The sequence below is a fragment of the Hemiscyllium ocellatum genome, chromosome 43 (assembly GCF_020745735.1).
Source record: "Hemiscyllium ocellatum isolate sHemOce1 chromosome 43, sHemOce1.pat.X.cur, whole genome shotgun sequence".
NCBI lineage: Eukaryota > Metazoa > Chordata > Chondrichthyes > Orectolobiformes > Hemiscylliidae > Hemiscyllium > Hemiscyllium ocellatum.
This window is the reverse complement of record NC_083443.1, coordinates 12,377,208-12,390,869: the sequence shown is the minus strand read 5'-3', so window position 1 is coordinate 12,390,869 and position 13,662 is coordinate 12,377,208. Positions and strand designations below refer to the sequence as shown.

General features: G+C 40.7%; 2 protein-coding genes across 3 annotated transcripts in view; one reads left to right on the top strand and one right to left on the bottom strand.

Annotated features, from left to right (window-relative positions):
- Positions 1–9,566, bottom strand: part of LOC132835055 (L-threonine ammonia-lyase) — a 77,238-nt gene extending 67,672 nt beyond the window's left edge. The window contains exons 1-2 of one of the 2 annotated variants that reach the window (XM_060854316.1): positions 9,451–9,566; positions 5,178–5,326 (exon numbers count right to left, since the gene is read on the bottom strand). In XM_060854316.1, the coding sequence (XP_060710299.1) occupies positions 5,178–5,242 (65 nt within the window). In that variant the 5' untranslated portion in view covers positions 5,243–5,326; positions 9,451–9,566. Of the gene's footprint in view, positions 1–5,177; positions 5,327–9,450 lie in introns of those variants that run through there. The other variant, XM_060854315.1, reaches the window with a different exon arrangement.
- On the top strand, positions 892–10,933 carry LOC132835056 (placenta-specific protein 9-like). The gene is made up of 4 exons (XM_060854317.1): positions 892–1,075; positions 7,194–7,273; positions 7,941–8,058; positions 10,824–10,933. The coding sequence occupies exons 1-4, from the start codon at positions 1,018–1,020 to the stop codon at positions 10,832–10,834; spliced, it is 267 nt and encodes an 88-aa protein (XP_060710300.1). The 5' UTR covers positions 892–1,017; the 3' UTR covers positions 10,835–10,933.
- Positions 10,934–13,662: the final 2,729 nt, after the last annotated feature.

The window sequence follows — 13,662 nt, the reverse complement described above, 5'->3', positions numbered from 1 at the left end:
TGCTGGAAAAGCACATCAGGTCAGGCAGCATCTGAGGAGCAGGAGAGCCTGATTCTTATCCCTGATGAAGGGCTTTTGCCTGAAACGTTGATTTTCCTGCTCCTCAGATGCTCCCTGATTTGTTGTGCTTTTCCAGCACCACTCTGTCAAAGTTACGTGCTTCTTCCAGGAATGACAACAGATGAGGGGGGGGGAGGGATAAATTATATTCGAAGTATAGGGAAACGAAAAATCGAGCAGCATTTCCCAGTATCTCATGGCCACTCTGCACCTACCTTGGTGGGACTATTAATTGATTCTTTCATTGGCCGGGGTGCAACATTGGCTAGGCATGTCACTAACTGTCTTTGAGAGGGTGTTGGTAGCTACCTTAAACAGCGGCAGGCCTGTGGTTAGGTATACCCACTGTGTTGTCGAGAAGGAAGTTCCATGATTCTCCACTGACAGTGAAGGGCAATACTCACTGGTCAGATAATATTGTTGTAATACAGCAGACTTGTGCTTAGCAGGTTTCCACAAACAGCAATTAGATCGTGACAATTTAATTCGTTTTGAGTCTTCGGTTGAGGGGTAAATATGAGCCAGGAGATGAGAGGGATCTCGTTTGTTTTTCTTTGAATGGAAGATCCACCTGTGAGGGAAATGTAATTTTGCGCCCCCGCACAGTGAAACCAAAAATTAACACACGTCCCTTCCTTATCCTTGAGAGTCTACGGACTTTTGTTTTGGCAAATACCAGGAAAAATCAATCTCACGTGAGCTATTAGCAATACAGTTTCCAGAACTACTAATAAAAAAAATTAAAAGATGTGAGCAGCGGGTACTGCTCCTAGGGAAGGAGAGGTTAAAAGATTTACATCACCACAGTGAGCAATACAAACGGAAGGGCGCAGTTTGGGGTTGGAACTTTGGAGGATATCCAGCAGAAATCTCTCTCGCTCTCTCTCTCCCTGCCAGTTTCATCGTGTCGGGGCTAGGATCGCGAAGACAAGGAGAAAGAAGGATTTACTGCACGACATGAGGGGTGTGTGGGTTTTGTCTGCAGCTTTGCTCCTCTTGGGTCTGGCCACGACTGGTAGGTGACGGTCACGGGAATCACTCGGTGAATTGTTCGGCTCTTTCAACATTTTGGGACCATTTATTTATCTAACCACCCCAGGGTTAAAGTAAACATTACATCACCCCCACTCGCCACACGGTATTTGTTTTCTACATTGCCTTAGGTTGGATTTACTACTTTTTTGTGTTGGTTTCAAATCTTTGAGGAACAGGAGAAATGTTTGGTACAGGGTAAAGGGAGGAATTAAAGGGAAAAGAACGGAAAAGTGTCAGATGAGAAACCAGCAGCAATGTTCAAAATTGGGATTATGGGTTTTAAAAACTGCAACGGGGAGAAATCAGATTTTGTGTAAAAGGAATGTGCGTGAGGGTTGGGGCTGGGGAGAAAAGCGCCAGGGCGAATCCATTATTGAAGGGTTTCAATGTTTTTCCAATAGCCGAGGGAGGTATAAGTACATGGCACTACAGCTTAGTGTGTACCTGAGACGTCAATATGGCATTGAACCTGTATCCCAGCTGGGACTAGGTAAAAATGCACCTCCCCATCCCAGTTCCTTAATATGAGTGAGTATGAAAAGCAATGTTCTTAGTTTGCAGAGCACCCAGGGATGATTACAGGAGATAGTGAACTCAGTCCACAGTGTGCTGCACTCTGCACTATGGGAGACAGTGTCCACATCAGTTCCTCAGTGTATCCCAAGGATAACTATGCTCCCATTTTTTTTCCATACAATGTTCAGGGAGTTACCCTGGGAGATAGTGGTTTCAACGTTCATTGTGTCCCAGGACAGAGAGACCATGGTCCTTAGTTCCTCAGGGTTGACCTGAGAGTCACAGGTCTCAGTCCCCAAAACACATCAGGGCAAATTAAAGGGAGAGGACAAGCAAATATCTACGTATGCTGATGGAAGAGAAACAGAGAATTCTAAATGTCAAATGTAGACCAGGTCAGCCCAACCAAAGCTAGTTTCTGAGTCCTGAATCTTCATTACAGTGCTTGGGGGTGGTGGGAGACAGTGGTATTGTGATAATGTCACTGCAGTAGTAATCCCCAGTTCTACACTAATGCTGTGGGGCATAGTTTTAAATCCCACCATGCTAGATGACGTTTAAATTTAACAAAATGAAATTTAAAAGCTAAACTAATGGCAACCATACCTAACCAATACCAAGTATTGTAAATACCCACCTAGTTCAATTATCTCATTTAGGAACGAAAATCTGCCATCTTTACTGAACATAGAACAGTAAAGCACAGTACAGGCCCTTCAGCCCTCAATGTTGTGCCGACCTTTTATCCTGCTCTATTTGGTCTTGTCGAAATGTGACAAGACTTTGAAATAGCCTAGTACATGTATGCCAATAAGTTTTTAGATTATATTACTCACAGTGTAGAAACAGGCCCTTCGGCCCAACAAGTCCACACTGAGCCGCCGAAGCGTAACCCACCCAGACCCATTCCCCTACATTTACCCCTTCGCCTAACACTACGGGCAATTTGGCATGCCCAAATCACCTAACCTGCACATTTTTGGACTGTGGGGGGAAACCAGAGCAGCCAGAGGAAACCCAAGCAGACACGGGGAGAATGTGCAAACTCCACACAGAGAGTCGCTTGAGGTGGGAATTGAACCTGGGTCTCTGGCGCTGTGAGGCAGCAGTGCTAACCACCGTGCCGCCCTAAATTCTAGGACAATTATGGATGGGTAATAGTTGCTGTCCCATGGAAAGGAAGTCAAGATGGTTCCTATTTGAGCATCTTCATTACAATGGATAATCATTATTATCTCTCTCCTTCTGTGTAACTTGTGTTTCCTAACTACACATCTATTAAAAATCCCAATTATTAAAGGATTACATTATAATCATCATTTCTGTAAGCTCCCCAATTACAACATACTTTTATTATTTTTTTCTTGTTATGCTTCACCATTACAATCTCTTCACTTGCAAATATGCTTCTATTTTGATTAAATTGCTTTTGTTGCATTATGCAGGGTAACTCCTAATGGATTGAAACAAAAACAGAAATTGCTGCAAAAGCTCAGCAGGTCTGGCAGTATCTGTGGAGAGATATCAGAGTTAACATTTCAGGTCTAACAATCCAGATATCTCCACGTATCGTTTACTCCTTACTGCTTCCCCCTACCCTATCTTCTGCATAAAAGAAATACATTTTCCCAGCTACTGAGGAAGTTCTGAGGAAGAGTCACTTGGCCCGACACGTTAACTTTGACTTCTCTGCACAGATGCTGCCAGAATTTCCAGCAATTTCTGTTTTTGTGTCTGACTTCCAGCATCCACAGTTCTTTTGTTTTTTTATAACTTGGATAGATTTTGGATCTGTGCTAAATATAATGTCTTTTGACAGTCCTGTTGTTTGTATTTTAAGCATTCTTGCTATTCAGATCCAGTAAAGAAATTGCTTTGGTTTACAAGTCTCAGTGGCAAACCCTAATTTTAGTTTGAGTTCCTATGGTTGGTTTTTGGCTGAGTCTTGTTTACTGTGGTGGAAGGAGCCGTCTGGTGTTAACATCAGTGTATTGCACTGCACAAAGGATCTTTCCTGACCTGTCCAAGTGGAAACTTTTAAGGGTTACTGTTGATATTAATGTATGCATTTTGTTTCTTCAATTGATTTTAAAAGCATAATCAGACTTTGTTGCTTAGCCTAGCAAGGATCTATGTTGGAATTTACCTGGTGCAGTATCATTCATCTAACGAATTAACTCATTAAGGGACTGGGAAATCTCAGAGAGGAAGGATTGCTGTAAAATTAAATCTGAAAATGGCAAAAATACATTTTCAGAAATAATTTTATTGCTGGGTTTTATAGGGACTGGCACAGTGCAGTACCACCTGGATTCTAAGTGTTTTTGGAGTCTTTGCTGTCATTTATATTGGAATTCAGAATTGGAATACGGCAATTTTGTTAGGCTTTTTGTTGTGAGGCCTGTAGATTATCGTTAAGATACAGTTGGGACACCCACACAAAATTGCTGCATGTATAATCATGACTAACCTAGATCTCAAACCACAACAAATAGTGCAATTCTATTTAATATGATAAATAATAATCATCTAATTCCCAGTGTTAAGATAATGATACAATTATAAGACAATAGGGTTATACAATGACACAGCACAGAAGGAAACCATTCAGCCAATTGTTCTTGTGTCAACTCTTTGAACGAAATGTCCAATTAGTCCCACTCTGCTGCTCCTTCCTCATTGTTTGCAAATATTTCTTCTTCAATTGTTTATCCAAGGCTCTTTTAGAACTAATTATTAAATCTGTTGCACTCCTGATCACAACAACTTGCTGTATATAAAATATTTTACTTGTTTATGTTTGTTTTTGTTGTGAATTGCCATAAATCTTTGTCTTCTGATTAGCGATCATTCTGCTACTGGAAGCAGTTTGTCCTTATATAATCTATAGAAACCATTTCAAAACTTTGAACAGCTCTTTGAAAACTCTTCTCAACCCGATCTGCCTTCAGGAGAATAATTTGAGTTTCTCCAGATATTTGAAGCCTTTCATCCATGGTACTTTTCCAGCAAAGTTTGCAGCTTCTCTATAACCTTGACAACTTTCTTGCATCGTAGTACCCAGAATTATCCACAATACTCCAACTGGGACCTAACTAATATTTTGTGAAGAGTCAAGAAGTGTGGTGCTGGAAAAGCACATCAGGTCAGGCATCATCTGAGTAGCAAGAGAGTCAATGTTTCATGCATAAGCTCTCAGGAATGTGATGCCCAAAACTTCGACTCTTCTGCTCCTCGGATGCTGCCTGACGGACTGTGCTTTTCTAGTGTTTTGACTCTGATCTCCAGCATCTGCAGTCCTCACTTTCTCCTAATCTTTTGTAAAGGTTTAGCATAACTTTCTTGTTCTTGCACTACATTCCTCTGTATATAAAGATGTGTTCATTTATCTTTTTAGCAGCCTTCTCAATTTGTTCTGCCACCTTCAAAGACTTGACATTCCCAATTCCCTCTGTTCCTCCGTCCCTTCATAGTTTATATTGCTGCACCTCATTCTTCCTCCTACAATGAATCACTTCATATTTCTCTTCATTAAACTTTATCTGCCATATGTCCGTCTATTTTACCTGCCATGCCTGCTTCCTGTTATTGTGCTCTTCACGGTTTTCCATATTTCTGAGTTTTGTATCATCTGTAAACTTCAAAAGGATTCCCTGTAAGTTCAACCCAAGGTCATGTGGCTGCCACAAAAGCTATTGTTGTGGATGCTGGAAATCTGAAATAAAAACAGAAATTAGCCTTAGAAACTCAGTAGGTCCAGCAGCATCTGTGGAGAATGCATCAGAGCTAATGTTATGTGTACATCCAAAGATGAATCATGATGAACTCGATATTAACTCTGATCCTCTCTCCACAGATGCTGCCAGATGTACTGGGCTTTTTCTGCCCTTTCTGGCGTAAGGTTTAAGCTCAAGTTAGTGGCATTTTTGCCTCTGAGTCATGGAAGTTGTAGGTCCAAGTACCATTCAGGATCTTGAGCACAAAAATCAAGGAGGACACTGCAGCCCAGTACCTAGGAAGCATCTTTGGAAGAGACAATGAACCAAATGAAACCATGGATGTAGAAGACCTCATGTTACTATTTTACCATGTCTCAATTCATTTAGGGGTGGATTATAAATGCTGGCCTTGTGCTACTCACAAATAAAAAAAGATATTTTGAAGGAGAAAGGAAGTTATTTCCAATATTTACACGTCAGTTGACATCGCAAAACAGATTATCTTATCATTTTCATATTGTGAGAGTTTGTTCTGTGTGAATTGATGCCTGTGTTTCCTAACTCGCATTTCAAAAAGTACTTCAGGGGCCTGTACAGAGCTTTGCAACAGTCTGCGGTCCTGAAAGGCATGACATAAATGCAAGTCTTTTTTTCCTTTTGTTAATATATATCTAAAAGAGCAATGGTCCTAATACTAACTTTGATAGACAGCATTAAAAATAAACTGTTCTCCATTAATCTGCTTTCTGATCCTTCGCCAATTATGTAGCTACTGTCCCTTTACACTCCTACACTTCAATTTTGCTAACAGGCTTATGAGGCAGTACTTTACTAAGTGTCCTGTGAAAAAGTCCTTGCACACATCCATCAAATGATCTTCATTAGCAGACCCTGTCACCATATCAAATAATTAAATCAAGTTAGTGAAATACACAATTAACTTGTAACCTTTAACATATCTGTGCTGCTGCTTTTCATTGATTAACCCATACTCCAAGTGTTCATTCAATTTGTCTGGCTTATTTAAAAAAAAATCCCTATCAGTGATGCAACAAGTAGTTCCTGTTAATTGGAAATTTTGTATTAATAAGGCCAATCTTTTGCTCTATGTAAACTTGGATCCCTGCTGACTGAGTGGGACTGGGAACTACCTCAACTGGATAAGCTTCTACTTACCACAGTATTAATATAGTAATTTGCCAATTCCTATTGGTAAGATAGCTAAATAACAATACAGGACAAAGTCAAATGCTGTCAGCAGTAACAAATAATACCTGTCAGCAGTTTTTCATTCACATTTAGAATTTTCCAAACATTCATTTTTGTCCCTGAAGAAACATTTTGTTATGATAAATAACAATGATATAGCACAGCACTTAAAATGCAGTGGAATATTAACTTTAACAAAAAAAAACATTTCTTTTATTGAGTTAAATCTGGTATAGATGTTTACTAACCAAACTTCTGGAAAGAGAAAAAAGAGTGAGTTAGAATCCCTACAGTGTGGAATCAGGCCCTTCGACCCAACAAGTCAACACTGACCCTCCGAAGAGTAACCCACACAAATCCATTCCTGTACCCTATTTTCCTATATTTACCCCTGACTAATGCATTAACCTACACATCCCTGAATACTATGGGCAATTTTAGCATGGCCGATTCCCCTAACCTGCACCCAGAAGAAATCCACGCAGACACAGGGAGAACGTGCAAACTCCACACAGCCAGTTGCCCTAGGCTGGAATTGAACCCAGGTCTCTGGCGCTGTGAGGCAGCAGTATTAACCACTGAGCCACCGTGCTGAGAGAAGTTGCGCAGTGGAGAAAGAAGAGTGTTTTGATTCAATAACACTGCTTGTTCTAGGAGGATACCCCCAAAGAGATGCCAGAGACTGGTGTGAACATGACAAAGCTCTCCACAAACGGTTGGATATTGTAGAAAAGGTAACAAAACCCATTTTCTATTTTAAGTACAGCAACTCTAGGTTACAATATGCATTGGTTATATTATCATGAATGATTGCAGAGATTTTAAATTGTAGTAACGTTGATGGACATGTGAACTCTGCTTTTCTCTTCCAGCTGATATAGTCTGACCTGTTTGCCAATGTTTTCTGTTTTAGTTTCAATATCCAGCATTCACAGTATTTTGCTTTTGTGATAATGACATGGTGATCTGTTATAGTGATGTGAAATGAGGCCAGGATACTGCATTTCTTAATCATCTAAGATAACAGATAGCTATGGGTCACACAGCATCAGTGGAGAAAGAATTAGAATTAATATCGCAGTTCGATGGCCTTTTAGTAGAACTAGATAATAGTTAGGGGTTTTAGGCAGTGAAAGGATAGGAAGGAATGAAAGGTATGGTCTGTCACAAGATGGAAGATAGAAAGAAATTGAATATGAAGAAAAATGCAATGGGTCAGACATCTGATCAATAAGGAGGAACTGACTCCATGATTCCTACATTTCAAACGTTTTGCATTGGCCGCAAAGTATTTTGGCAGATCTCGAGAATGTGGAATGTCACTTTTTTTTAATCATACCAGCCTTTAATTATTGATTTTTGCTTTCTTTTCTTTCTGTCCTTCTCTCTCATTTACTTCAGAATATAGAACGAACGGTCAATCACTTGGAGGCTGAAATATCTGCCTTGCTCAGCGTCATTGAGACCTCAAACCCCCCACTTCAGCTGGCAGCTCCAACCATGGACATTTTTGAGAATGGTGAGTCCATTTTGTGGAGTAACTCCCTTTCCTTTGTTAGTGATGAATTGTGCATTTGTTGAACTGCAGGACTGTCAGTACTGGGAGATCAGTCAGATTCCCACTTCCAGGACTAACAATCAGCATAACAGGTCATGTGTAGGACTGGTTTAACACTGAATCTAGAACCCTCTACTCTGTCCTGATAAATTTGCTTCTAAACTTCAGAAGTGTACTCGAGTCACATACCTTCAATTCACCCACTAGATATACTCATGACCCGTACCGTGTTTGTACTTTGAGGCCATTCTTCCTAGGAATGATTAAGATATCAGCTTGTGTATATACATACAACACAGTGAAATTCATGTTCAAAATAGTAACAACTGACTGTTGAACCAACAGGAATGTCCACACTCATTCGGGGTCTCAACTTCCACTTTGGGAAGCTGTGTTTTTACACATTTAGCGTAAATAATGTTGGTTTGTGTATTTCTGTTCCCATCACTTGACTTCCTTTTTGACGAACTGATGATTGAAACCGTGACATTCCCAGTCTCTCGGAATCATTGCCATAGCCATCAGGAAACCTTCTGTTTCATCTATTTGCTCAGTATGAAAATACTTTGAGTTTCAAGCATGCACTGAGGGTTATTCCTTTGGAATAATTAAACTCCTCATTAACCAGCATTTTCGATTTACTGCCACTACTATTTCCTGGCAAGTTTTACTGTAGATTCAATAATTCTCAACCACATATCAGTGGTCATGGGCACAAGATGCAAATCTGACTCTGATTTGGCACCATTGAAAGGAGAAGATTGATTAGTGAGTGAAATGGAAAAAGTGTGACACTAGTATATTCAGAGATAGTCCTTTCAAGCCTTCTACCTGATCAATTACTCCTACCCAATTTGTTTTTACAAACAGAGGAACCTTGATTATCCAAACGAGATGGGCGGGCACTATTTTGTTTGGATAATTGATTATTCACATTATTGATTTTATCTTAAACAAGGGAAGCCATGCTGATCTAATGCTGTGCTCTACTGGAGAATTATTTAAATCTATAATTTTGATGTATTGAGTGTAAGAGGACACAGATTTCACATGATGAACAAAATAAAGCAATGATAACAGGAGAGAACTTTTAAAAAATGCAGCAGTAGTTACCACTTGGCAAAAGGTGGTGAAGACAGCATTAAACAAGCTCCCGAACAGCTTCTACGATCGCAGCAGCATGTGTCAGTTTCCAGGAACGCAGTCTCGCTTTAGGAAGATAGAAGCACTGACTTGCACATGTGTTTATGTTCTTGGCCATTTTTTTTTAATGAAGGCTGGTAAAGGTGACGGGAATACCTGGATAGTAATGTGAAACACTTACTTTTGCAAAGGGCTGTGTAACAACCTTACCTAGTCACTGATGCTTGAGCTGCTTGTGTTTCTTTGTTTTTGCCAGCGTTTTCATATCTTCTTTAATACAGGTAAGTCAAATACACTTGCCTCTTTGATGTAACGTTTTTGCAGACCTTGAAAACTTCTTCGGATAACCTGAAGTTCAGATAAACAATATTTGGATAATTGAGGTTCCTCTGTTATCAGTGAAAGTAGGGATGTGGAGAGTAAATTCAAGGTTTAATTGTATTTGGAGTTCATGTACTCTATTGCTGGCTTCAGAATGTTTGATTTTTTTCCAGAAACCAATATCCTTCCCCTATCCTAAAGTTCACCCTCCTAGCTTATGGGAGTGAAAGGCCACATTTGGAGGGAAACTGGCATCTGTGAAATTATTCTGAGCAAGGAGTTCCTATTCTTGGGAAAGAAGCAGGAGTTTTGTTGGGGAGGCTGTTGGTAAGGGAGGGTGGGGAAGCATTTAAAGAGAAAACAAAATCCCTTTTCTTTGTAAAAAGTTTATTGAGTGCTTACTTAGGAAAGGCATCATATGGTGTGGTTCTAGAAAATCTATCCTGAGTTAGCTGACCTTTTCACGAGGGCTAAAGCAACTTTTGCCTTCAAGTGTGGTGCATGCAATTTTGTGAATCTGTACATGCACATGTAGATGCTCCTATGTATGTGTGAATGCACATATGCACAACTTTTAGATGTTGGACAAGAACTAGATCAGAGCTGAAAATGTGTTGCTGGTTAAAGCACAGCTGGTTAGGCAGCATCCAAGGAACAGGAAATTCGACGTTTCGGGCCAGAGCCCTTCATCAGGAATGGTCCCATCTGCAGACCTCACTTTTTACTCAAGAACCAGATCAGACTGGAATAATTTGCCAGGACAAAACCAAGTGATGTCCTTATGGTTAAGTGGCCAGACAGTTCTCATGGAGCTCACATGTCAGGGTGAAGGGTTGAGGTCATGCTGAACCCCAGATTTATTTGTTCCTTTGAAGATATGCCTTTTCTCCTGTTCTCATTTCTGAGGTTTGGAACAAAGAGTTCCACTAGATTGGTCCAAATTTATGTACAAGGCACTGCATGGTTTGGCACTGTCTTCTGCAGGATGGCTGACCAGGAAACTCTCTTGCTGTTACCTCCTGTCCTCAGGTAGATTAGAAGGACCTACAGACTGACAGTCCTCCAATTTTGAGGTTATCTGTGCACCTTTTCTGGCCAACAAATCCTGATGTGAGACTCAAATCTAAAGATTCTAATCAAGATGCTGCCACCGTGCAACAACAGCCCCTACTTTGTAATTAGTAGGTTTGGGGGTGGGGATGGTACAAAAAGAACTTTGTGATTATCTCCTGTCTAAATTCCATTATTTTTCCATTCACCAGGTTTGCACTGAATGTTATGATGCCAGTTGCAAGTTGAAAGGCAGTCATGAATGGACACATACATCAAGAAACTAATCAGCAAGATGGGATTAAAAAACATCTGTCATCAGTGCCTACAGTTATTTCTTACATTAATGAATTCTGCAACCTGTTCCTCTCATGGGATTATATTGAGAAACCTGCTAACATTCATCATATATCTGTAACCAGGGTAGGTTTTAGGTGCTTTTGCTGGGAGATCTGCTATCACAGTTTGTCACATTTGTCTGTCTTGCGACATCCTCACATTCACTGTCGCTCATCTGTAACTGCTCTGTGACTTCCATCTTCTAACAGTGTTGAGGTTGACCCCTCTTTCAGCTGCCATTTACCCTCGAGAAGAGGCTTTTCAGCTCTGATCAAATGGCCCAAACACTGACATTTTCTTTTCAGGATGTCCTTTGTTAAAGTTCGTTTTACTCCTGCAGTTTTAAGCACCTCTTCATTTTTCTTCTGGTCTGTATATGGAATTTTTAGCACACTTCTTAGATCCAGGATTGAAATCCCTCTTTTTTGGATGTAGGGTTGCTCGCTGAGCTGGAAGGTTCATTTTCAGGTCTGGAGGCTCACTGATGATGTTACCTAGTATGGTGATGAAACATCTGAAAATGATGTTTCGTCACCATACTAGGTAACATCATCAGTGAGCCTCCAGACCTGAAAATGAACCTTCCAGTTCAGTGAACAAACCTACATCTAGAACCTCAACCTGAGCTATAAATCTTCTCAAAACTCGCTAGCCCTCTTTTTTTTCCAAATATTTTCCAGGTTCCTGAGGTACATGATGAAAAGAGTATAACAAAATAGAATGCTATAAGTCTTTTCTTTGTCAAAGGTTTCTTGTTAACCCACCCTTCATCATCATAAAGTTATTTCAGGCTAATTCTGTCCTTCTTCTAAGATTGCATCTGCCATCAGGATAATAAGGAGCTTTAGCATTTGCAACCCTATCTGGAATCAAAGGTTAAGTTAGTAGTGTTCGTTGTCTAGACTGGTTCACTCTCCATTTTTACAAACCTTTTTTATGTGAAGAAGTTTATTAAAGGAAAAGAACTACAAACTGAATTGCACCAGCAATTACACTAATTGAATGTTGGTATCACATGTTGACTGAACACCAGACAGATCACCTAGCCCCTCCCATGTCAATATCGCCAGCGGACTGAACGTCAAAAGCAGAGTGAAAAAGAGATCTTTAAATAATTCTGCAATATAATATCCCAGGTCTAACTGTCTTCTATTGCTTCCTCAATGACCTTCCATCTATCATAAAGTCAGAGTGGGCATGTTTGCTGATTTATACCATGTTCATCATCATTTGTGACTTCTCAGATACCGATGCAGTTAATGTTCATGTGCAACAAGATCTGAACAATATCCATGCTTAGGTTGACAAATGGTAAGTAACATTTATGCCACACAAATGACAGGCAATGACAAGGGAGAAACTAACTATGGCCCTTTGCCACTCATTATAACTTCCAAACCCGCCCCCCCCCCCCCCACTATGGGTTACCGAAGTGGAAACTGAAATGGACTAGCCACATAAATACCAAAAGGTGTGGTGCTGGAATAGCACAGCAGGGCAGGCAGCATCCGAGGTGCAGGAGAATCAATATTTCGGGCATAAGTCCTTCATTAGGAATGTGTTGGGAGTTGGGGTGTGGGGAGAGCAGATCAGAGGCTAAGAATGTTGCAGTGAGTAACTTACCTCTCCCTGACACCTGTCCACCATCTACAAGGCACAAGTGGGGATGAGTGCTGCTCCAGCAACACTCAAGAAACTTGACACCATTGAGGGGGGAGGCAATGGCCTAATGGTATTATTGCTGGACTGTTAAATCAGAGACCCAGATAATGTTCTGGGGACCCAAGTTCGAATCCTGACACTGTGGATGGTGGAATATAAATTCAATAAATATGTAGAGTTAAGAGTTTAATGATGGCCATGAATCCATTGTCAATTGTTAGAAAAACCCATTTGGTTCACTAATATCCTTTAGGAAAGGAAACTGCCATCCTCACCTGGTCTGGCCTACATGTGACTCCAGACCCAGTAAAGTGTTTGATTCATATCTGCCCTCTGGGCAATTAAGGATGGGCAATATATGTGGGGCCTAGCCATGGATGAATAAAAAAAGTCATCTTGCATTATCCCTGTTTCTCTTAACACATAGAGACCCTACAGTTTGGAAACATGCCATCTGGCCCAGCAAGTCCACAAATGACCCTCCGAAGAGTATCCCACCCAAAGCCATTCCTCTACCACTATTATTCTACATTTCCCCGACTAATGCACCTGGCCTAGCCATCTCTGAACATTATGGGCAATTTAGCATAGCCAATTCACCTAACCTGCACATCTTTGGACTGTGGGAGGAAGCTGGAGCAAACCCAGGGAGAACACGCAAACTCCACACACACACACACACACACACACTTGCCCGAGACTGGAATAGAACCTGGGTCTCTGGCACTGAGGCAGCTGTGCCAACCACCATGCCGCCCAAAACTTTTAATATCTAGTGATCTATCAATTTCTGTCTTGAACGTACTCAATTACTGAGCCTTCGCAGCACTCTATTGTAGAGAATTCCAAGAGCAGTATGTCCCAAAATGTGAATACTGGACCATATTTCTTTTTTCCACATGCAATAGAACTGGATTTGATCATATCAGCACTGGGACCTAGCATATAGATGAAAATGAATACTGCAGATGCTGGAGATCAGAGTCAAAAATGTAATGCTGGAAAAGCACAGCAGGTCAGGCAGCATTCAAAGAGCAGGGATATTGACAT